The 22,249-nt window shown below is 46.3% G+C and overlaps 1 protein-coding gene across 1 annotated transcript; it reads left to right on the plus strand.

The window, feature by feature from the left end:
* Positions 1 to 6,083: 6,083 nt before the first annotated feature.
* MMP23B (matrix metallopeptidase 23B) lies at positions 6,084 to 21,814 on the plus strand. The gene is made up of 8 exons (XM_040585851.1): positions 6,084 to 7,239; positions 11,019 to 11,164; positions 14,029 to 14,168; positions 15,402 to 15,569; positions 17,563 to 17,727; positions 18,498 to 18,608; positions 19,576 to 19,702; positions 20,404 to 21,814. The coding sequence occupies exons 1-8, from the start codon at positions 7,069 to 7,071 to the stop codon at positions 20,576 to 20,578; spliced, it is 1,203 nt and encodes a 400-aa protein (XP_040441785.1). The 5' UTR covers positions 6,084 to 7,068; the 3' UTR covers positions 20,579 to 21,814.
* The last annotated feature ends 435 nt before the right edge of the window (positions 21,815 to 22,249 follow it).

Genomic DNA, 22,249 nt, shown 5'->3' on the forward strand with positions numbered 1-22,249 from the left:
TGTGTGTTAAATGTGTATGTGTGCTGGCACTTGGGGAAGAGGGGACAGAGGTGGCAAAACTGTTCAGTATCTGTTGTGTTATTCTCCTCTTTTATGCCTAAGGTGTCATTTTATTCAGGAAGAAACAACAGGGAGCATCTGCTTCATTTTTAAAATAATTTCTTTGGCTACTAAATGAAGAAAGGCTTCCAAGTGATTATTCTCCCTAAAGGAAAAAAAACTGTAGGAAGACTGCAGCCTTTGACTTCCAAGCTGTGCAGCTGTTGCAGAAAATGGAGATTATTTTTCTTCTTTTTTTTCCTGGCTAATGAAAAGAGATTTTGTAGGGAAAGAAGAGCTTCCCTCAGTTTTATGTTTTAACTTTTTAAAATGCAAGTTCCTTCTCAAGATCTCCTGATCTTGTTTTTATGTCTGAAATGCATTGTATGGCCAAGATAAGAGATGGACTTTTGCACAGCATAATGTACCTGCTTAAGAACTACAGGAATGATTTGTAAATGCAGCAATCAGGTTGGGAGTCTGTTCTTTCATTTCGCTGTTCCTTCTGTGACTGCTTTTGAGGAGCAAGAGTTGAGATGTTAAGCACCATTTTGACCCTTTCATTTTCCTAGTAAGAAGAAGGGAATTCCTGCACCACAACAGAGAAGAGACAAGCTGGTCAGTGGAGCCACAGGAACAAGAGCTCACTAGTAGAAGGCAAGCAGATGCCCCTATGTGCCACGTATGTTTTTGGTAAGCTTTGCCCCCGTGGCAGGCTCTGCTCTGTGGGAGTCTGAGGCTTTGGAGAAGTGAGGGAGGTTCTGCCGTTTATCTTTCCCGATAAGCCTGTTTATGTGGAGGGCCAAGGTCGGAGAGTGTCTTGGAGCTGTTGAGTGCTCAACTGGGTGAAATGGTTAGTTTTACGTACTTGCTAGTTTGTCTAGTTCATGTGTGATCTGTCCTGTACTCTCAGCCTGCAAAAAGAGTTTCGCTGCTCCACTCCAGGCTTGCATCTGAAGCACGAGAAGGAAAAGCGAAAAGCTATCTGTAGTAAGCAGGAAAAGAGCCAAGAGCCTGGACTGAGATTAGGGGCTGCATTAAATTTAGCTGGAGATTATTAGAGGGGGGAAAGAGGGCGCAAGGTGGGGGCAGATGTTCCTCCCCTTTCTCCTTTTGCTACCGGTTGGTATTCTTGCTGGTTATACGAGTAGCAAGGGGCTGAAGAGAGGCAAGGAAATGAAAGAGCAGTAGGCAAATGCTCTTTGAAGACAAAACCTAAACATTGTCATTAGTTAATCAGTGTAGATAGTGAGTAACTTTCTGCATGGTGTTTATTACCAGTTGATTTCCCACAAATGAGACTGCTAGGTCTTCCAGAAATGAGCTGGGGGGCTCCTTGTTTCCCTTGGGGTGCCATCTCTTGAAAGGCAGCTCAGTACCTTGCAGCAATGTACGTCAGTGGCTTTGAAAGGGAAAGACCTTGCTGAGGCTGGTGTCAAAGTCTAAATACAAGGTGGCAGCTCATCTCATACTTGGAACCAGGGTTTCTGAAGCACTTCCCTTGGGAGTGTGCCCAAAACTCCATGTTCTACAGATGGCATGAGTCTGAGGGAGTAGAGGGAGGGAGCTTGCATGTGGAGAGGTAGTTGGGAAAAGAATGCATCTTGCTATATGGACTGTGTTCCCACTAGTCCATGCTGCTTCCAAACCAGGAGGATTGGTATATCTACAGATGGCCTACAGGTTATTAATGCAGCCCACCAAAGAGCAAGAACAAAAATATCCCCACCCGGGGAAGCAATTCTTACTCCCTTATGGACACGCTTTATTATCTGTGTGTTGAGAAAAATTTCTCCCTCATCTTATTCCTGAAATTCCGCTCGCTACGTGGCCATGACTGGAGTGCTGAGCTTCTCACTGGGGTCAAGACCACGTCTCTTTGGTAACACAAGGTCAGGCCAGTACAGGCACTTCTGTGAGCTGCAGCTCCAAATTGTCAGTTAAGCAAAATATTCCATTTTCTTTGCCAGCTGGAGCAAGCCCTTGTTTTCAGCTCATTTGCTATTCAGCAGACCATGGATTTTTCTAGGAACATCAGCAGATGCTGATCACGAGGGACTGCATGATAGAAAGTGGGAGAACACTTGGGGACTAAAGAACATTCTTATTCTCCCCCTCCCTGGGGAATGTTGCTCCCTGCTACAGCAGACACAATCCTTTTTAGTGTGTGACCCACTGAAAAAGTACAAGTTTTAACAGCCATTCCCACAGGAACCATGCAAGAATGTTGGGTTGGTTGGGTTCCCCCCCCCCCCCCCCTCCAAGTTGTGAGATGAAGGGATAAATATGTAGGTGCTTTTAAAAATAAGAGCTATATGAGGATTTGCTAATTCTTTTCACATGGGCCACCAAGGAGCCAATATGTAGTAAATCACATTCAGCTGTGTGCACTCCCCCTCTCCTGCTTGTGGCCTGGGTTTGGACTGGTGCCCTAGAGATGAAACACTGATGCTCTTGCCTTGAGCCGTCAGGCACGATCAGATGTTAGGTCCTTCTCCTTTCCCTGTCTTCCTCACCTCCACGTACAGCTCCCAGTTCCCGACAGGGGAAGCTAATGGGAGCGATTTGTTCCAATGCTGAATGATAAACACTTAATCCGTGAATAAAGAAGAGGTTTCTTCAGAGGTGAGGTTGGTTTTGGATAGTCAGACAGCTGCAGTTCTAGCACGAATGGTGGTTCTCTGTGTAGCACCTCATTGCATGAGTATAGACAGTATTAGATTACTACAGTAGTAGATGGTTCTTGCATCGTTTTGGGGACTCGAACGAAGCACTACGTGGCTTGCTGCACCAGGGCTACCTTTCCTCTTAGATGTGGCTAATGTCACGGAGATAACCATTTAGAAATAGTGCTGAAAGTAACATTTAATGTTAACAAATGCTGAATAAAGGGGCGGAGAGAAATGCTAAGAATAATCCTTGGAAGTGAGAAGGTATTTGTTTTTGAGCTAAAACTCGCCCTTGGGAATGTGGCCATATGTTGTGTGTTACACAGCAGCCCCTCTTGAAACATTTCAGCAATTAAGATTGGAAAGAGCAAAGCAAGACCGAGGGGATCTAACAAGCGAAGTGCACTGTGTTGCGCAAACGATCCCATGCCTTATGTTCTCTATAGTCTCTTGTTGACCGTTGCAGGCTTTATGCAATGTTATGCAACATTCATTCCCTTCCGACAGCTGTCCAGAGCCTGCTTTTTCATGTGACAGTGGTTGCATGCAGAGAGCTCAGCGTATGCCTCTCGGAGTGTTCCTTTAGAAAGTCCCAGCTCCCTACAAAGGATACCCAGGTCCTGGTCACTGCTGCTGATGGCTTGAAGACAAAGCAAAGCCAGTTCTGTACCCTGCCTTCCTTTCCCGCTCCACGTGACAGCATATGGATTCCCTCAAAGTGTAATGTGTTCCATTGCTTTTAGACACTCTGTAGAAACCAAAGCCAGGAATGTTTTTCTGTCCAAATATAGTCAGGATGACAGTTCTTGCCCATAGTCCAAACCAAATATCTGCACTTGAGAACCCGGGACCTCTAAAATTCATCGGAACTCTGAAGTCACAGCAGCGGTTCCCTGCGCTCCTATAAAAGCAGTCCTTTCGGGGGCTCAGGCTGCCTGCTAAAGCATTGAGAATATTTTCGGCTGTTGGAACTCCAGGCTAACTTTTTGCCCTTGGCACGGGGCAACACTGGCTCCCAGAAGGGAGTCTGGGGGGTTGTCTGAAGCATCTGTAAGAGGTTTATGTTCTGACAAGTGCTGCAGATTTGAGGCCACTGATGGCTGCATCTGAGAGTCCTTTAAGCACAAGAATCTCTTGGGAAAGCCACGATATTCTTAACCCAGGGTAGAGAACAGGGATGAAATGTCAACAGATGTGCACTCTGGTCCTAATAACCCTTAAAAAAAGAAGAGTTGTGCTTAGAAAATTAACAACCACAGTACTAATGAGCTAAGTATAAACATGAAATTTCACTTTTTATCAGCAGCAATGCTGAGGATTCTGACCAGAGCTTGTGCACCAAATAATCTAGATGCACAGTGACTTCATCAGAAGCATTGTTAGTGTGCAGAGCATGAAGTTTGTGTGTCTCCCTTCACACTGCAAGTTGCATCTGTAAGTTCTGAATAACTCAGCATAACAGCTTTCCTCATCTGCCTCTCATTGCCATAACTGAGGTTTGTCTTGGCCTTACTGTTGAGCTGGTTTCTGAGCAAATGTTTGGCTTAAATTTAAAGTTTTGAAAGCATTCTGCAGCCGGTGGTTTGGTGCAGTTGGATGCACAGGCACTGACTTTTTATGTGGATGGGCACAGTACATTCCTAGCATATGGGGGGGCAGGGAGGGGCGGAGCAATGAACAACGTGCTTTCCAAGAAACCCTGCTCTCACTTCTGATCCATCAAGGTCTATCCTGCTTGCTACCTTGCCAGGGAAGCAGGATCCTAAGTGTCGTAGAGGCCAGGAATCTTCTCTGCAGGTCAAGATTCCCCATTCACCCACCACACGTGGTGCAAGTTAAACAGGTAGTGCACAGTATGGTCTCTTTCCCCATTCAGAATACTTGAGACTTCTACTTGAATAACTCGTGGAAAGGGGTTGGGTGTGCTAACCTTTAGCAGCTGCGTGAATAAGTATTCAGAAACAATGAGGTTCTCAAGAATGTGCTTTTACTAAAGCTCTAGATACTAACTTTGGGGAGAAAGGTGGGTCTGAGCTGAGTTGTGTTTTACAAAAACTTTCACGTTCTTTACACTGGGACAAAGGAAATGTCTTAGTTCCCTCCGGCTGCATGGTTGTGTGAGTTCTTAATCTGTGCTTTAAAACTCAGGTCCATGTAGTCATCTTCAGAAACAGTAAGGCACTAACTGGGTGCTTGGAAGATTTCAGGTTCCTGCTCTGCAAGATTCCAGGCTTGACCTGAGGCAGGTCTTTTCTCCGGCGTGGCACGCTGTGGGCCCTAACCCGTAAGGTACAGGCAATAGCACTGCCCTGCCTGTGAGACTGATCGGCCGCTAAATGCTCTGAGAGACTGAAAGATGCTCAGATACTCTGGCAAGAGGACAGGACATACATAACTGCATAAATTAAAATCTTTTTCAGACACCGCTGACTCGTCCTAGCCATATGAAAGGCGGATGCACTTAATGCCGTTACACAGTTCCACAACTAAAACTTAGTGTTCTTCCAGCATGGTGTTTGCTAGCTGTATTTTTCCTTTCAAGCCAGTACTGCTTTACTGGAGAAGAGCTCTTGGCTGAAGTTTTTAAGCCCCATTCCAAGGCAGGTTTTTACTTCAAGAGTCCTTTCTCAATCAGTCTTTCTGCAGATGTGTTCTCATCTACAGACTGACAGAAACTCGTTCCGGGGAACATGAGACATTGATAAGTTTAGGAGCGCGTTGTTACTAGTTTCTCCCTTCATGCTGTGGCCTGCAGCTTAAGTCACAAATGGAGGTGCGTTTGCACCACACTCTGGAGCTCAGAACAAAGCAGGGATGTTCCATTCTGGGATGTTCCGTTCTGCACGCTCTGCTACGGGGGAAGAGGTGTAACAATCCCTAGAAACTCGCAGCTCACAGCTGAGATGAGCCACTGTCTCGGACTGCTGCGGTTGGCTGCTTTGGTCCACAGGAGTTAACAGCTCTGGTCCTTTGCTTTCTGCTTTCCCTTCCTCCTAGTTCCAGCTTTCCTTTGTAATTCTAGCCATAACTTCCTTCCATATTACTATTTATTTTGTCGTTCTCCCGGTATCTGAACAGCTGCTGCACTTTGTCCACTCTCTGCAGAAAGCACAGGGTTTCTCCAGGGGGGAGCTTGGTGAAAATTGAAAAAGAAAATTTTCATGAAATTGTACGCAGACTCATTGGTCATATTTATTCTGAGTTGTTTAAAAGCTCCGGGCCAGCTGAAAATACATGAAACTTATAAAATGTTGCAAGCTTGATTGTGAACTAGGGGGAGAAAAATTAAAGAAATTTTTCATGATTAAAATTGCAAGAATTTTCTGAAACCTTTCGAATGCTTCAGGTACCCCCTTAGGAATGTTTTACACTGGCTGGCAACAGAACTACCCCCTCTCTGCTGTTTGCTTGTGAAACTTGGAGATTGCACCATTCCTTTTCCTCTGGTCAGAACTGTTTAGCTAAGGTCACCCCACCTCCAGAGCACCGAGTAGCTTAGTGACCAGACAGAAAATTGCCGCTGTTTCTGAAAATTGCAGAATTTCTGAGTAAGTTTTCTTAAAAGTCCTGAATTGCCTTTGTGTCTGCAGGACCTAACAGCTCCAGACAAACAGATCACTTCTCCAGGTCAGTGGTACCCAAAAGCCACGTGATTCTGACTATGCTTGTCTTTCTCAGCGTGATAACCCCTTACTGGGTCGCTCCCAAGTATAGGAGAAAATCGGTGGTCAGTTGCCAAGTTTCATGGAAGAGGGGGTTGCTGTTTACTTTTATCTGAGTTTGTAAACTCCCTGACCAGAATTTCCTAAGCCGAGAAGCCTGCCTGCTTTCTCACAGCATCTCGTTTTTCATTCTGCTCCTGAAGACAGCCCTTGACAAACGACAGCTCTTCTAGCGTTAAGCATCCCTCATGAAACATTCCAAGGGCATGATGCTGGCTTCTGGATTCCTTTTGCTGCCCCCTCCCCCAATTTTTTTCATTACATAAAGCTGACAACTGCAGATTTGTCCTCTTGATTATACAGTCAGTTAAAGAAAAGAGTTTATGTCCATCCCAGCTTGTTTCACTTTGCTGCTTTTCCTCCGCCAGCCCAACTTTCAGCTTCAGTAACATGATACCACTTGGCAGAGAATCTCTGGCACGTTGGAAAGAGGCTTAATGTAAAGTCTACTTTTTTTATTTATTTATTTTTTTTTTTTTTAGAGCTTTTTAAAACTCTAGTGGTTCTGCACAACTTTGGCAGGGCTACTCACAAACGCTCCAAATGCAACTGTGAGCAAAAGGATTACCAATGCATTCTGTGAAGAGAATGTCTTAGTGTTATCTGCCACATCTCTCTAAAAAGTATTACAGAACGACATGGACCAAATAGAACAGCTTTCTGCAAACAGAAGGAAGAGCTGCCTCTCAGTTGACAAGAAAAAGAGCAATGCTTGCAGAACCCTTGTGGGATTTTTATGCATATTCCCTGTGGTGGCTTTTCTGGCTGTTGTGGGAGATCCAGCTGGAGCTGCAGTTAAGAAAAGTCAGGTAGGAGAAAGGATCCAATTCACAAATGCTTGAAAGGGGAGTGGGGATATCAAATGTACGTGCATGTGTATCCTTTTTAGAAGACAGATGCATACAGGAAGCAACCTAAACAATATATAAATAACAGTTAAGGCAACAAGGTCTGTTTTATGGCTGTTTGAGTCCCTTTTTGTAAAGGACCCTAAAAAGTAATTAGGCATCCAAGATGAATCAGATCATTAGGGTTGTGTGGGCAGCTTGCAAACAACCAAACAGTGAATGCACAGATTTGGGTGGTTTTCCCTGAGAGCTTTGGCTATGCCGAGTACCTCTGCTTTCCCAGCCTAGTGTGATGTGGCATGCATGTATTCCGATCTCTGTAGCAGCTGAGCTTTCCTAGGGACTCCAGAGGCAGGGCTCACAGCGTAAGATCTAACCTGGGAGTTAACACTGGACCTATAGAAACTATTAGGTGATAATTAACTCTCAAGGTCCATCCATTAGCAAGATACACTGGGACAGACTGATGTTCAGGGGGAACTGTAGCAAGGCTCTGGCACTCAGTAGCTGGTTTTAATTTTTGCTTTTGGCTTAATTTTAGTTTTTAATTTTATAAAAAAACCCAAAACAATCTTCTCCAAGCGCTTGCATCCTCTCCTGCTGTTTGTGTTTATGAAGATTCTGGCAATACCCCCCCTTGTTTGCATCACATGCTCAGGGCTCTTGGTAATTGGTACTAAGTCACAGAGTTATGTTACTGTTTAGCTTAGGAGAGGGGGGCTGCGAGAGAGGGGAACGAACTGTGCTCGCTACAACTCAGTGGAGTAAATTAACGGAGGTCCAACTGCAGAGAGTGAATAACGTCAAGCAGGGATGTTGGCCAGTGTCTGCCTTTATATATGTTGGTGCCTATTGCAGTAGTTGAGAGAGAGCGCATTGAAATTTTTTGAATATTTGAGCCCTTAACCACAGTCAGATGGGTTTCCTCCTGGGGGTGGCTGGCTGCTCCTCCAGTTCTGAATATTCCCATAGTCTTGGTTCTTTGGCCTCCAGACAGAACCTTTGATCCAGATTATACCATGAAGTTTTTAGCTAGGTCATCCCATTTCTGTCAGAATCCTCCATCTGAGCTATAGCGTATGTGTGGTACCCCACCCATCCCCAATTCATTTTGCAACACGTTCTTAATTAAAAGCATCCTGTTGCACCAGTAGTAGGTAGAACAAAGACTAGAGTAGAACAGAGACTGAGCAGAATGTTTGAGCAAGAGAACTCAGCCTTCTGCACCTTTCTTGAGCTAGTGGCTGGGTCAGATAAAGGTTGCAGTGATTGTTGCTGGGCCTGAGTCACCCTTGCTTTGTTCTGCATTTTAAGGATAAACTCACTAGGGACACCTCTTACCCCCACCCCCTTGCACTTAAGCCTTAGACTTTTAAGCTCAATGGCTGTAGGAAGGACAGTAATTTTAATCCCTTGGGGCTGCAGAGGTTTTCCTTGCAGAAGGAGAAGCCGGCAGGCTGTTTCTGACTATCTAATTTTCCTCTGTTCATACCCAGGGGGCTTTAAGAGCCTTAGGATTTCACCCTGTGCTGGTGTAATTTAGTAGCCCAGTGGCAGAGGGGACAGAATGGGCAGTGGCTGATACTCAGCCTATGCAGCTTCCAGCTCGGTGTGTTATCATCAGCTGGAAATGGCACCAGCTGGGCTGTGAATTATAGAGGCTGGAAAGCAAACACACCACCTGCTCTGCTGGCTTTGCTAAAGAGCAGGAGCAGCTGTCACAAAGACAGACAGCTACTGAAGAGTGTTAATACCTTACCACATCCCGTCAGAAGTTATCAGGTCTCCTGAGTTGGAGCCCGTAAACTAACTGAGAATTCACGGTGCTAGCAATCCTGGGCTATTTCTGACTGATGCCAGAATGAATGTGTAATCAGCCCCAATACCGGCAAGGGTTCGTAGAGTAAACAACAAAGGCAGAAAGTATTTGCCTAATTCTTCTTGAAAGAACTGCAAGAAAGAGAGGATCTTATCCTGTAATTTATGAGCTAATCTGCTCCAGGCTTCTCTTAGAGCTCCAACAGATCACTGATAGACAGGCTAGCTGATCCTCTACCTCATCTGTGGTGCTCAAAGGATGCAAAATTTTCCTTTTGTATCGAGGGAAGATGGCATTCTCAGAGTAAAATCAGAGGTAAAAACCGCTGGGGGTGAAGGAGAGGGAAAACAGCCAGTGTACTCGCATCACAGTGCCTCGGTGAAGAAGGGGCTAAGCCTTGAGCAGAGCGAGCCAAAAAGTATGGGTTCCTCAGCCAGATCCCTTAAATGCAGCAAACAAACTGACAGAGATTAGAAGGGAAAGGTGATCCTGTGTGTTCTTTCAAGAGCAAATTGGCATCTGAAGGCTCCCAGAAATGCACTCAAATACTCTGCCAAAAGCTCGCTGCTTAGAAGGCAAGGTACTAACTAGTTAACATCTCTCTGTCTCATAGGCGATGCTCTATGGCCCTTGCATTCCTTGCATTCAAAGACTGCTGGTTTCAAGTTGGGAGCCAGACCCGCAGCTGAGCTGGAAAAAGCCTAAATGACTGTCCTGCTAGGAAGGAAAGATCCTGAGATGAGAACAAGATAGAAGCTAGTGTGGCTCGCAGGCATGAGCAAAGGAGACTGGTGTCCCATTAGAATAGAGCCCCTTGGCTGTTACCAGCCATGACAAGCTGGAGTCACCGAGAGGTGCTGGTGATTTGGGCAGTATCTGGCAGCTGTAGCTTGGGGCTTCTTGCCTTGCCTTGCCCTGGGCTTGCTGTGAGAGCAGGGATATGCCGTTTTGACTCTCAGAGCCTCAGCTCGTTCGTGGGTAAAAATGAAGAGAGCTCTTGCTTTCTGTAGAGCGTGCTGTGAGGCTGAGCAAACCCCTACTGTGCAGCTTTTCTGACATTGTCACTGTATACATCGCTTAGTAAGTGTTTTGTTGCCCTGGAGCAATGACGACCCAGAGATACTCAGTGTCTTAGTCCTGGGAGGCAGGGCAGGTACACTTCCAGAGAACTATGTCAGGTCCCCTTCTTTTACCTCCACTACTCAGGACTAAAAGGCTTTTATAGCTTGAGTTAGACGTGTCACAAAATTTGATGTCTTTACTGTACGATGTACTGGAGCGCACTCCAGGGTTTCCAGGGCTCTTATTTACTTTGAAGGCATTTCAGGTCCACAATGCAGCTTTATAAAGAGCTCTCTGCACAAAGGGTTGCCTGTTCTACTCATTTGTCCAGTATTTAATTTCTTCTGTGGCGAGGCTGGAGAGCAATAGCAAAAGTGGAAAGGAAATGAAAACTTTCCAGGATGATCTGCAGCACTTGCTGTGGCCAGAAACCGACCGAGGCCTCATTCCTGCTCCATCTGTGCTGCACTCCAGGAGAAGAGCGGAGTGGCTGCAGTGCCCTATTCTGGAGTTACGCAGCAGCTCAAGGGAGCCTGCAGCACTGGTGCTCTGTGATCCGGTGTCGAGGGGTGCTGCTCCCTTCCTTTCCTTGTGTGTCTGATCTAAGACATGCCCCGAGAACCCCTTACCATGTATCTCCTCTTTTGCTGGCTTGGTTTCATTCAGCCCACTGGGAACAGGGATGTTTTGCAAAGCACTGGCCAGCTGATGCACTAGTCTTGTCTCCTGGACACCCGTAAAGGAGGAGCAGTTGTGCTCCCCAGCCTCCACACGCCCCACAAAATGGTAGTTTTTCTTTTATGCTGTTCAGTCCTGCAAACTCTCCCATCTCTTTCAACCTCCTGTTTTGTCTTTTAAGGAAGATGCCACATCGCCCGGTCTTCGTGGAGTGAGAGTGTCTGCTTTGCACAGTCCAGTGTTCCCACCTCAGCCTCCAGCACGTAGAAAACGATACACGATCACACCAGGGCACTTGAAATGGGACCACTTCAACTTGACTTACAAGTATGGACTCGGCGTTAGCCCTAAGAGCATTTTCTAAGTGTCACTGGGGTCTGAGTTTTTCCTGCCATGGGTATAGATATTAACCCGATGAATATTGCTAATCCGTTTGCTAGTGAACGGGCAGCTGCTAAAGCCACTCTGAAGTAGGAAGTATTTCTCCAAATGCTACACCTCTTGCCAGCTGTGGATCGTGCGAAGCATCGTCACTGCGCTAGAAGCTGCGCACATACGGCTGCGTGCTGAGGCTGCTTACAGTGAAACTAACTGTTCAGGGGCGGATTCAGGCTTCAGAGAGGGGTAGGCTTTCCAAAACTAGGGACTTCTCTCAGAAGGTAGAGAATTGAATACTGACTCTGTCACGCTGGTAATTTTAAGATTTCTGTATGAACCTAAATCATCGCTGAGGGCAACTGCTGTTGAAAGGTTCTGTGATTTCAGGACAGAGCCCTGTTAGTGCTGAGTGGTTTTAGGAATCTCTTTTCCACTGGTGTTTTCAGGAAAGGATGCCAACTCTTAGGTTACTAACAAATAAACAATAAAAAGCCCTTGGTAATTGTAGGGTGAGCGAATATGAACCCTGATATTTTCAGACATTTCTGCCAAGGCCAAGTGGCTGTCCAGATTACCCATTTCCAGCTGGGTTTGCCACTGCTGGGAATCATTCCAGCAGTACCATCCTGGTACTGGTCTGGTCGGGATACGATGGAGCTATGTAAATGTGCAGTGCTGGTGCTACTTCCATCAAGTGGGCTGTTCGGAGCCAAAGTTGATGGGGCTCCTATGGATTTTGACACTGAACTGTTCCTCAGTGCCGTCTGGCTGTACCGCTGTGGCTGGCATAAGGCAGTGACGGTCCTGTTCGCTGTTCAGCCTTGGGGCACCTCACTTCCTTGCTTTACTGGTGGCTGAACAGCCCCTGAAACTGCCCAGCACGATGGGTTGTGTGGTGGCATCCTGAAAAGGTGTTTTTTCTCTCTGGGGAAATATTAATGGCGTTGCTGAACGTTTTTCAGGCGAGCTAACAGGAGTTCGGACAGAACGAGGTTCAGGGAATCCCCTTGGAAACGGTTCTGTAAGCTGAGCACAGCCAGGTAGATCAGACTGTGGCAGGAAACCTCAGACTAGCAGGAGTCCTGGAGGTTTGGCTGAAGAAGGGGCTGTTGTCCACTCCTGGCTGGGGTCTGCACCCTCCTGGGGATGCAGCAGCCAAACCAGTTTTTTTCTTTCGATGTCTTGGGTGATAACAAAGGTCCTTTTCATGTGGCCGCTAAGTCCAGCTATTCCTGACTTGAAAGTTCCGAGCAAGCCCCAGACCTGACCTCTCAAGAGAGCGGCACTCGCTGTTAAACCGCAGCGGCTTGAGTGGCAGATGACACCGGGTTTCTGGAAGCCCGTAGAAGTGGCAGCAGCAATGCACGGGGCAGATTGCTTTGGGCCTTGGGCTGAGGGCACCGCTGTGGAGCTGTGAGGGTGCCTCCCACACCGTAGCCCTGGAGAGCTGCCCCAGCTGTGACTGTAAGGGCTGGGAGTGTTCTGTCACCCAAGGAAAGCGTTTTGAGCTGTGGTTTGAGTGCATTTGCCCAAGGTGAGGAGTGAGGAGGGCCTGTGGGGTGGCAGAAGGATGGCAGCGGTGGCATCTGGCTGAGAGCTCTCCCCCTAAGCCCTTTCTTCTCCCTACAAGCAGGAGGAGGAGTCTCTCAAGGTCACCAAATGCAGGCCGGGCAGATAATTTGCAAGGTGTGGCTGATGCTGCGGTTACCGCGATGCTCTAGGTAGCTGTTACACCGTCCTTTACACAGAAGTCTCATCCTGTCACTGGCCTCACTTGCTCGATGCGCGGTGGTGGTGGTGGTGGTCAGTGGGCGATGCCACAGTGCCGATCAGTATGTCTTGGCTTTCTGGTGGACGGCGGGGGTTAGTCCTGCCTGTAAGACAAAGAATGAGTGGGTAGCGTGAACCTGAATGCTCCACACTGAGCAGAGAACATCTCTCCCTTTACGCTCATCCCCAACAGACTAAGCCTCCTGATAGTCTTAATTGTCCAGGTTTACCCTCGTTAACAGCCTGGCTTGATACAAAACCTTCTGCTCCCTTTAGGATGTGCTGGGACGGAGGGAGAACATAAACAGCATAGCTAAAAAACAACCAGAAGGGATAGCAGAATATACACAACTTTTCCCAATTGCTACACTTCAGGCAATTTCCTGAATGCAGACCTTCTTTTGGGACAAGGTAAGTTTCTAGGGGCCATCTATACGTTTCCATGGTACAAACAGGGGTTCTGCCATCCTGCACCAGTAGTTTTCTTACAGTTCAGCTGTGTCTATACCTGAGGCCTAAGCAGAAAAACCTCTCTCACGTCTTTCTCCCAAGTGATGAGATTTTTTCAAAGGAAAGAACTTGGTTGACTGTCAAACCTTTGATATTCTTTGGAATTCTCTTTCAAAAAATCATGCCTGACATGATTCTAATTCAGCGTGTGCACATACGTTGTAGCCCAAGTGTTTTACGTATAGGAGTTACCTGCTGCTGAAACGCAGGTGTTTCCTCTTCTAGCAACACTGCACAACAGATGGGAGATTTGAGGATAAAAATAGTTTTCCAAGAGAACCTTGTCGAAAATGATGTGCTTGAGGAGGGACAAAAGCTGTAGTCTGGAACATGTGATTGTGAAGAGTATCAGCAATATATTAGTCCCCGTGGAGGTTTTATTAAATGCTCTTAATATCCAGTTGAAGCCACTCCTGTTCTGAACCTGCTGGAGTGACTAGAAATGCCTGATTGCCTGATGCAGCCCTGAGAGCCTTCAGCTGACATTCGAGAAGGGAAGAGCATTTTCCTGAAGTTGTTCTGTGTCCCCACAGAATCCTGTCCTTCCCAAGAAACCTCATAAACGCCAGGGACACGCGCAAGGGGCTAGCGGCTGCGTTCCGAATGTGGAGTGAAGTGTCACCGTTCAGCTTCAGAGAAGTGCCACGCCACGTGGCTAGTGACCTGAAAATCGGTAAGAGCACCCGGGCTCCTGCACTGACAGGACACTGTTGTGTATGGTGACTCCACGAGGGACTTGTTTCGGTGTTTGGAGGCAGGGGATAGTCCTCCTTTGCTGTGTGCACTCAGCAGAACCTCCTGGGTAAGGGCTGGGGCATCACCTGCCTGTAGTCAGGTAGAGAAACTACTTTTTTGTTACGCTAAGAAAATGCTATATCCTAATGACGTCCTTCTATGAATCTTTCAGTCAGGAAGCTTTAGGTATTTGTCAAAAAGTAACCCTCTGGTTAAAAAAAAAAGCCACTGGGACAGGATGATCTCTGTTCCATAGATGGGAAAACTGAACACTGAAAGGTGAAATGACATCTCGGAGGTCACACAAAGCCAAAGGGCAGGTGATGGATTCCAGCTTTTCATCGTTTTAGGCTCCCTTTTGTTGATCATGTTGAAGCACCATCTTTTCTCTGCCCTCTCTCTCCTCCCCATCCTTCTGGCCCTGCATTGCGACACAGTATTTATTTCCCAAGTTTCTCAGGCCTAGGAAAATCTTAGTGCTGCAGCATTATCTGCTCGGTCTTAACCCCAGATGTACATTCTTCCTGGGATTTATGGTCTGTGTGAAATAGTTATTTCCTGTGCAGATGGCAGCAATGTTGAGGTAACCGGCAGATTTACCATTGTTTTGCAACATGCTCTTCACTCTCACATTGCATGATGCTACTCAGAAGCGCATGATCTGCTGTCCCAGGGGCCTGTCCTGCTCCAAGTGGCCCAGGGTGGATGCAGGGCGCTCTGCGACACTGTCATCATGCTAGCAAACAGATAGCAAGCAGCTATGTCACCAAGGCTGTGTGTTTACATTTAAAATGGGACGTTTACATCCTGGGGTTATCATCTCACTGTCCAACTTCTCTCCAGAAAAATAATAATACATATTTCCATGTGATGTTGCAAAAAGAGCTCAGCGTTCCTTTCTGAAAATGAGTATAGACTCATTTCTGCCCTCTGGAAACAGCTCTAAATCCAGGGTCACCACAGGGCTGAGCAGTTTGTGTCACGCAGCCATCAGTCCTGACAATTGCTTTGCATTTATTTTTTAATTTTTTTTTCCTTTTGTGGCTCTGTAGGCTGGAAAACATGTGGGAGACCATCAGAGATTTTAATAGTAAACCACAAGTTGACAGCTGTCTGTGTCCTGGCTGGACTTCCCCTGCTGGAGACACTACATCTGCTGCTTTCTCCACAGGCTTCTACTCTATCAACCACACGGACTGCCTGGAGTCCCTCATTCACCACTGCTTCGATGGAACCACGGGGGAGCTTGCCCACGCTTTCTTCCCACCCAACGGGGAAATCCACTTTGATGACCATGAGTATTGGATCTTGGGGAACACCCGGTTTAGCTGGAAAAAAGGTAACACGCGTCTCGGAGAGCACCTAATTTATGCCTGTAGGATTTAGAGTTTTCATTCTTGTTCTGGGATTTACCTGGTCTGGGAAAGAGACAACAAACGGGTGTGATCGTCGCTGGTTTTGGCGGTTGGTCTGGCTGTCGTGTGACTGAATGGCTATAAGGGACCGTGTCACGTGGCAGTGCTGTTTCTTTCTGAATCGTTCAGTGGATGTAATAGTTCAGCTTTATACTCCATAATTCCAGCTGGCTTCTGCCCGGGTAGGTGCATCTGGGAAAGGCCATGTTGTATTACTTCCACGTGATGGAAGTAATAGGGAAGTAAAATGGAAGTAAACAGCATGGATTCTAGTTTTCCTGCGTCTGTAGTCATTTCTGGGTTTGTGGGCACCTAAAAATGTCAGTGTTACTTACAGCTTGGCGTTTTCTTCTTGATTTTTTTTTTTATAAGCAATATCAAACCTAACTTTAAATTAACAGCAGATGGTCCCTGACTAACTAGCAAATTCAGTTCACGTTACATGACCTACTCAGTACTTTTCCTGGAAGTAAGATATTCTGCTTCTCACCAAATAAAGAGGAGATGAGATCTGAGGTGACACAGAGGGACTTCTCCTACCCTTGCTTTCCAAAGCACAGCACAGATGATATCTAGGGGCAGAGACCCAGGAGAGATGGTTTTTAAAGCAAGAATGTCAGCACACGTTAAGAAAAGAACTGGTCAGATGGCGTTTTGTAAAATACTCAGCTTTGAAAGGATGCCCTTCTCCATCAAACTACTGAAGTCTGCTAATTATATCAAGTGGCAGCATTTGTCTGGGATAACAGAAATCCGAGAGTTTGGTAACAAACCTGTGCCTTGAAGTTACGGAGTTATCCGGGAACAGTGTATTTTCCCAGCCTGTATTTTCCTGCAAGCAGCCGTTGAAACAAGCATAGACACTTGCAAAACTTGATTCTTAGTGAAGTTTTGTAAAAGTTATGGAATAAGCCACAGTCCCAAGTGCCGGTTCTGCCACTGGCTCTCTATCGTGGCAGCATAACTCCAGTCTTGTATACGGAGCTGCTGGTGCGGTTGGTTTGCTACTGTTGTGTGGGGGTGATTGAGTTGTACGGATCACTTCTGCCTTCGGAAAGCCGGTGCGAGGCTGAGCCGATTCCTGCTTGTCCGCGGTGGCTGCTGCTCTTTCCAACGCTGAATTAGTCGCCTTTATTGGCATAAAGAAGGATGGGAACAAAGTAAAACGAAACCATTTTTCTTCTGAGTCATACCAGAGAGATTTAGCAGACGTCTTTTAAGAAAACCCCCAAAACAGTCCACCCCCTAGGGATCCCTATTTCATGTACTGGTAACCCAAGCACGTCTCCAAGCTGCCCCTCTCAGGTGCTTCCTTCCCATAAGCAGCTGCATTTAACACAGGAATCGTGTGAGATCCTCGTGGCCTGTAATTGCGCAAGGTGTCAAGATAAGGGTCAGTAAATAAAACACCACCTCTTGTGAGTTACCCTTCAGTTAAACTCCATCTCTGCTGGAAGCAGGCTTCGAGGTGCTGCTGAGGAACTTGAGCTCTAGGCTGTGGGCGATGCAGAGGTCTGTTGGCTCTTTCAGACTGGAACATTCCAGTAGCAATCTCCTTCCCAAACAGCCACTTCCCAGTTACAGCTCAGGGCTCTGGGAACAAAGTGAGCAGAAGGGTGACAAGAGGAAGAAAGCGTTACGCAGGGCACTTGCCTTCATTTCCAACAGTGCTCTTTCAGGGCAGCCTTCCTGTGGTGTGGCTTCACTTGCTCCGTGTGCTGCTGTTTGAAACTAGAAGCACGTGGAAATAATTGGCTCGTCTATTTGCACCCCAGCAGCTATGGAGAAGGCGAAGCCGGGGCAACCTTTGATAAGACCATGCCGTCCCAGTGCTAAAATATTTCCTCTGGTTTTAAACCAGGATTAGCTAATGTACTTTACCGCACAATGCCAGCTGGGTTTCCGTTTCTCTTCCAGGCGTTTGGCTTACGGATCTGGTCCACGTAGCAGCTCATGAAATAGGCCATGCCTTGGGACTCATGCACTCCCTGAACCCCAACGCCCTCATGCACATCAACGCCACTTTGACTGGGAAAAAGACCATCTCTCAAGACGAAGTCTGGGGAATTCACAGGCTTTACGGTAAGGAAGGCAGCACCATGCAAAGATCTGCCTGAAGTGTCAGCTGGATCCCACGGAGCTTCGTGGTGTTTGATCTCATCAGTTGGCAGAACTAGGCTGTAAGCCAGCAGGGATTTTACTCCTTTTTAAGCGATGGCAGATGTGGGAGAAGCTTTCAGAGGGGTGAGTCCGCTCGCAATGCTGCTCTGAGCTGCCCCGGCAGGGACAGGGGCACCGTGGGCCTTCCCACAGGCCCAGCTCACTGTGCCCCAGCCTGGCAACTGGCTCGGGGCCTTTTCTATTTGTGTATACAAGAATAAAAGGCCAATTTTAGCCATGGAGAGCCCTGACTTGCACTTATACATTCGCAAGCGTCAGGTGCGCAGCAGGAAGCTCACGTGCACAGGAAGGCGGAGGGCAAACAGCTGTTGGTTTCTCTTTGGCTGGACTCAGAGGTATTAATACGAGGTGACAAAACTCTCTGTAGACCAAACAGGCTGTGGGAAGATTCTCTCAAGCTCTGACACTTCAACCATTCCCTAGTGCAGGACTGGGAAAGAGCAGCGCTCTCAAATCACTGCTGCTGCTGCAGGGAAGCAGCTCCGTATCCAGCCCACTGCCCGTACGACAATGCCACCCTGCCCTATTTATTGTATTCCTGGTTTAGATTCTTTCCTGTCCCACTTCTATCATTTCCATTGAACAATCTGATGGAGGTGAAATGTCAGTTGGTTTCTCAGAAGGAACAGCCTACCCCAATCCCTCCAATGCCTTGTCACCTTCTGTTTCAGGGTGCAAAGACAGATTATTTATGTGCCCATCATGGGCACAGAAGGGTTTCTGTGAGAAGCGCAGGAAGCTGATGAAAAAGCACTGTCCATCCACCTGTGACTTCTGCTACGGTATCTGACTTTTCTTCTGCCGTTCTTGGTGGGGTTTGCACGGAGGGAGGAGGTAATGGCTGAGCAGTGTCTGCCAGAGGGAATGCGCAGGATCTTAATTCCGTGCTGGAGATCCACACAGTGGGCGCAAACGACTCACCCCGTCCAGCTCTGATGAGAAGCACAGCAGAGACGCCCACTCAAACATTTGAGCCAAGATCAAGGCTTGGAAATAGGAATCAGCTTTTATGTTTAAACATTTGTGGACTAGAACGTTAAACTGTCCCACTCTTCTCTAGTTTAACTGAACCCATGAGAGGCAGTTTCTGAAAACACAGCTACTCCGTGCGCCTCAGCCTGCTTCCCTTTCGGACCCAGCTGAGGAGGGGAGATGCTGAAGTGTTAAATTCAGAGATGAGGGATGCAGTACAGTTCCTGATGCAGCGATGAGACGTAAACAAGACAAATGACATCTCAAGCACAGCTGGACTTGAGCTGCTCTGCAGAAAAGGAGATGAAGTATGTTAATCACCGTATCTAGTCTCTCAGTGTTACGAGTCCAGAAAAGGGACTAATGCAGGATCAGGACAGTTTCTGCAGCTGTGGCATTAAGCTTCAGATGAATACCTACTGACCCTAAGAAGGCGTACCGTATAACTAGTTCCTCTTAGGTATTTTTTTTACACCAGATTAATTATAAACCCATATATTCTGGTGGACTGGTCATATATCGAACATACGCTCTTCCATATATATGCAACAGGCAAGTGGATTTTATCCACCTCTGTCAGTTCACATGCAACAAAGTTGTTATCTTTGCATAATGTTACGTGTCTAAGAATTGCTCAGTAGGAGGCATTTTGAAATTAATACTTTTAAGGTTCCTTAAGTGCTAACATAATTCTGTGAAAATGTTATGGCATGACTAAAGCTTGATTGTGAGATAGACTAACTTTTGCTGTTTCTTTCTCTCACCTCCGGGGGATAGAATTCCCATTTCCAACGGTCCCCCCTACTCTGCCTCCGCCAAGGACAAAAACCAAGACTGTTTCTGAAGGCAGGAATGTCACCTTCCGCTGTGGACAGAAGATAATTCATAAAAAAGGCAAAGTTTAGTAAGTGCTCTCTCATTTAATCCCATCCTTTAGGAGACTTGAGAGCTTACCTAACCAAAAAGGATGAGGAAGGATGACAAAACAGCGTAAATAAGAACGCGCTTTATCTTCTCGAGCACATCACTGTCTCATTTGACACCCAGAGTAGAAAGAGGGGTGGCTAACAGTGAGAAGGGAGTGTGCAAATACTGTTTGTAACTTTGCAAAGCATTTGGTCTGAAAGCAGAACTATTGGGAATGAGCAAGCTGAGTTGAAAAAGGATAAATTCCAGTTCACATCTATGTAGCAAAAAGGTAACACTTACCCTCAAATCAAAATCCCCTGGCCCGTATTCTGCAAAAAACTAGTCTTAAATTTCCCCTTTCAATTAACAGTTTGTTAGTGCTTACTAATGTACAAGCATATTGTTTCTGGACATATCCAAAATGGAGAGAAATAAGCCCAGGTCCATGAGCTACTTTAGGATGAGAACCCAAATTCCCATCAATCTCCTCAAAATAATAAAAAGAATTGTCCTGGTGTAACTGCCATCATCTGCCCAAAATGTGCCATAAAACTGTAACGGACCAAGGTTAAGTCCCATCTGTGCTGTATGCTTACTCAGCAAAACTTACTAGGAGAAAGAAGAACCACTACCACATATTGCATTGTACTAGACATTTTACAGTTTAATTTCTTTTTTTTTTTTTTTTTATGACAGCTGGTATAAAGATAAGGAGCTTCTGGAATACTCATATCCAGGTTACTTATCCTTAAATGAAGATCACATGAGCATCATTGCAAACGCAATTAATGAAGGAACTTACACTTGTATAGTAAAGAAAAAAGAAAGAATCTTGACTACTTATTCCTGGAGAATCAGACTGAAGCACTAACAAGGACCTGGAATGGCCACTTCAATTACTGCTAGTTCTGTTTCAAATTCAAAATGTTTCTTTGGCATTTTATATTTAATCTCCAGTAGTGCAACTGAACTTCTAAACCGGCTGCTTCCACACTTCAGGCAAAAGAGACTCTGAGCCTTGATAACAGAATGCAAAACTTTTCCAAATTAGTTTTAATGATAAAGAATTTATCAAGAATGTGCTGTACAGAGAATTAAAAAAAAAAACCCACAACTTTTTAGAAAAAGTAAAGTGTCAAAAGATTTTTGCAGTTAAACTATGTGGATCACGGCGGACTGCTGACAACCAAGAACATAACTCTTCATCAATCAAACGGGTGAACAGCTTGATGGCAGAGGTATTGTGGAAGGAAAATGACCAGTTATACTCTGTAAGTCTTTTGCTGTCATTTTTTTTGATCCTGGTGCATAGCAATAGAAGAACTTACAAAAAAAAAAAGTGTAAGACCTAACATTACTTTCTTCCCCTTGTCAGGAGGAGGATGTAGGGTCACAATACACCCTAATTACTCCATTCCACATTTCAGCATGTTCAGTTCAAGTACCCACAGAACATCTTCCCCCCCCCCAGCTGCTTTCCTGTGGTTTGTATTCATTACTCATGTACCCTTACACCAACAGGCTATTTACCTCCATCAGCAGCTCCCCACAGCTTGCCCTTTAGGTGTCCCACCAATAAGCCTCCCTACTCCTTCAACAGAGACGACATAAACGCGCCACGTCCACCAGGAACGCAGCACGAGCACGGGTAGGCAAAGTTTAGCAAATGTCTACAGCAGTGGCACATTCGTTTGCACAGGTAGGAATGAATCCCAGACAGCTGTTACATTTAGCAAGATCCTTATCCGGTATTAAAGGAGCCTACATTGCTCAGAATAATCCTTTTCTAGTTGTCGTCTTAACCTCTTGAAACAAGTTTCTTCCTACTTAAAAGCACCAACAGCACGGCAGAGCATTTCACACGCTGCGGTATAGGGCAGCAGCCAAGGAGGGCATCATTAAAATTCCCCTCTGTTCCAAGACAGTTTCACCACCACAGCTGAAAGTACAGCATAGTATAAAACTTTAAAACACGTCTCTGCATAGCCAGTTAAGTTCAGGATCACAAAAGGCAAGCACGCTACGCACTAACAGACAATTGAGACAAAAGAAAAGCCCATCTGCAGTAACTGAACAATGCTGCACTATGCCGGAGAGCCGGTACTTCCCTTCTACAAAAAAAAAAAAAACAAACCAAAATGGAGTTGCACATCTCATATCAGTATTACATTTTCCATTGCAATCCAGCGTTAGGTTTTCTTTGTTTAGTAAAGCTTCCCCCACTTAGATGCATAATCCTTTTTGTCAGGAACAGGGATCTTCCAGTGATGCCCACGCTGGCTGCAACGCCAAGGAAGGAAATCATTTTACAGTGTGAAACACACACCAGGCAGTCGTGGGTGAATCCTTCAGCGCTCAGCGCGGGCTGCGACGGAACGGCGCTCCTTGCCGGGACTCCGTGGGCTGTGGGCTGCTGCGAAGCCCTGCATCCAGCCAGGGGGTCATCGCGCTCCGCCTAGGTGGAATCTTGCTAAAATCACGCACGCTTCCGTTCCCAGACTAGGAACAGAACTGGTTCTCCTTCAGTACTAGGCAACCACCC

This window comes from Falco naumanni, chromosome 3 (genome assembly GCF_017639655.2).
Source record: "Falco naumanni isolate bFalNau1 chromosome 3, bFalNau1.pat, whole genome shotgun sequence".
Classification (NCBI taxonomy): domain Eukaryota; kingdom Metazoa; phylum Chordata; class Aves; order Falconiformes; family Falconidae; genus Falco; species Falco naumanni.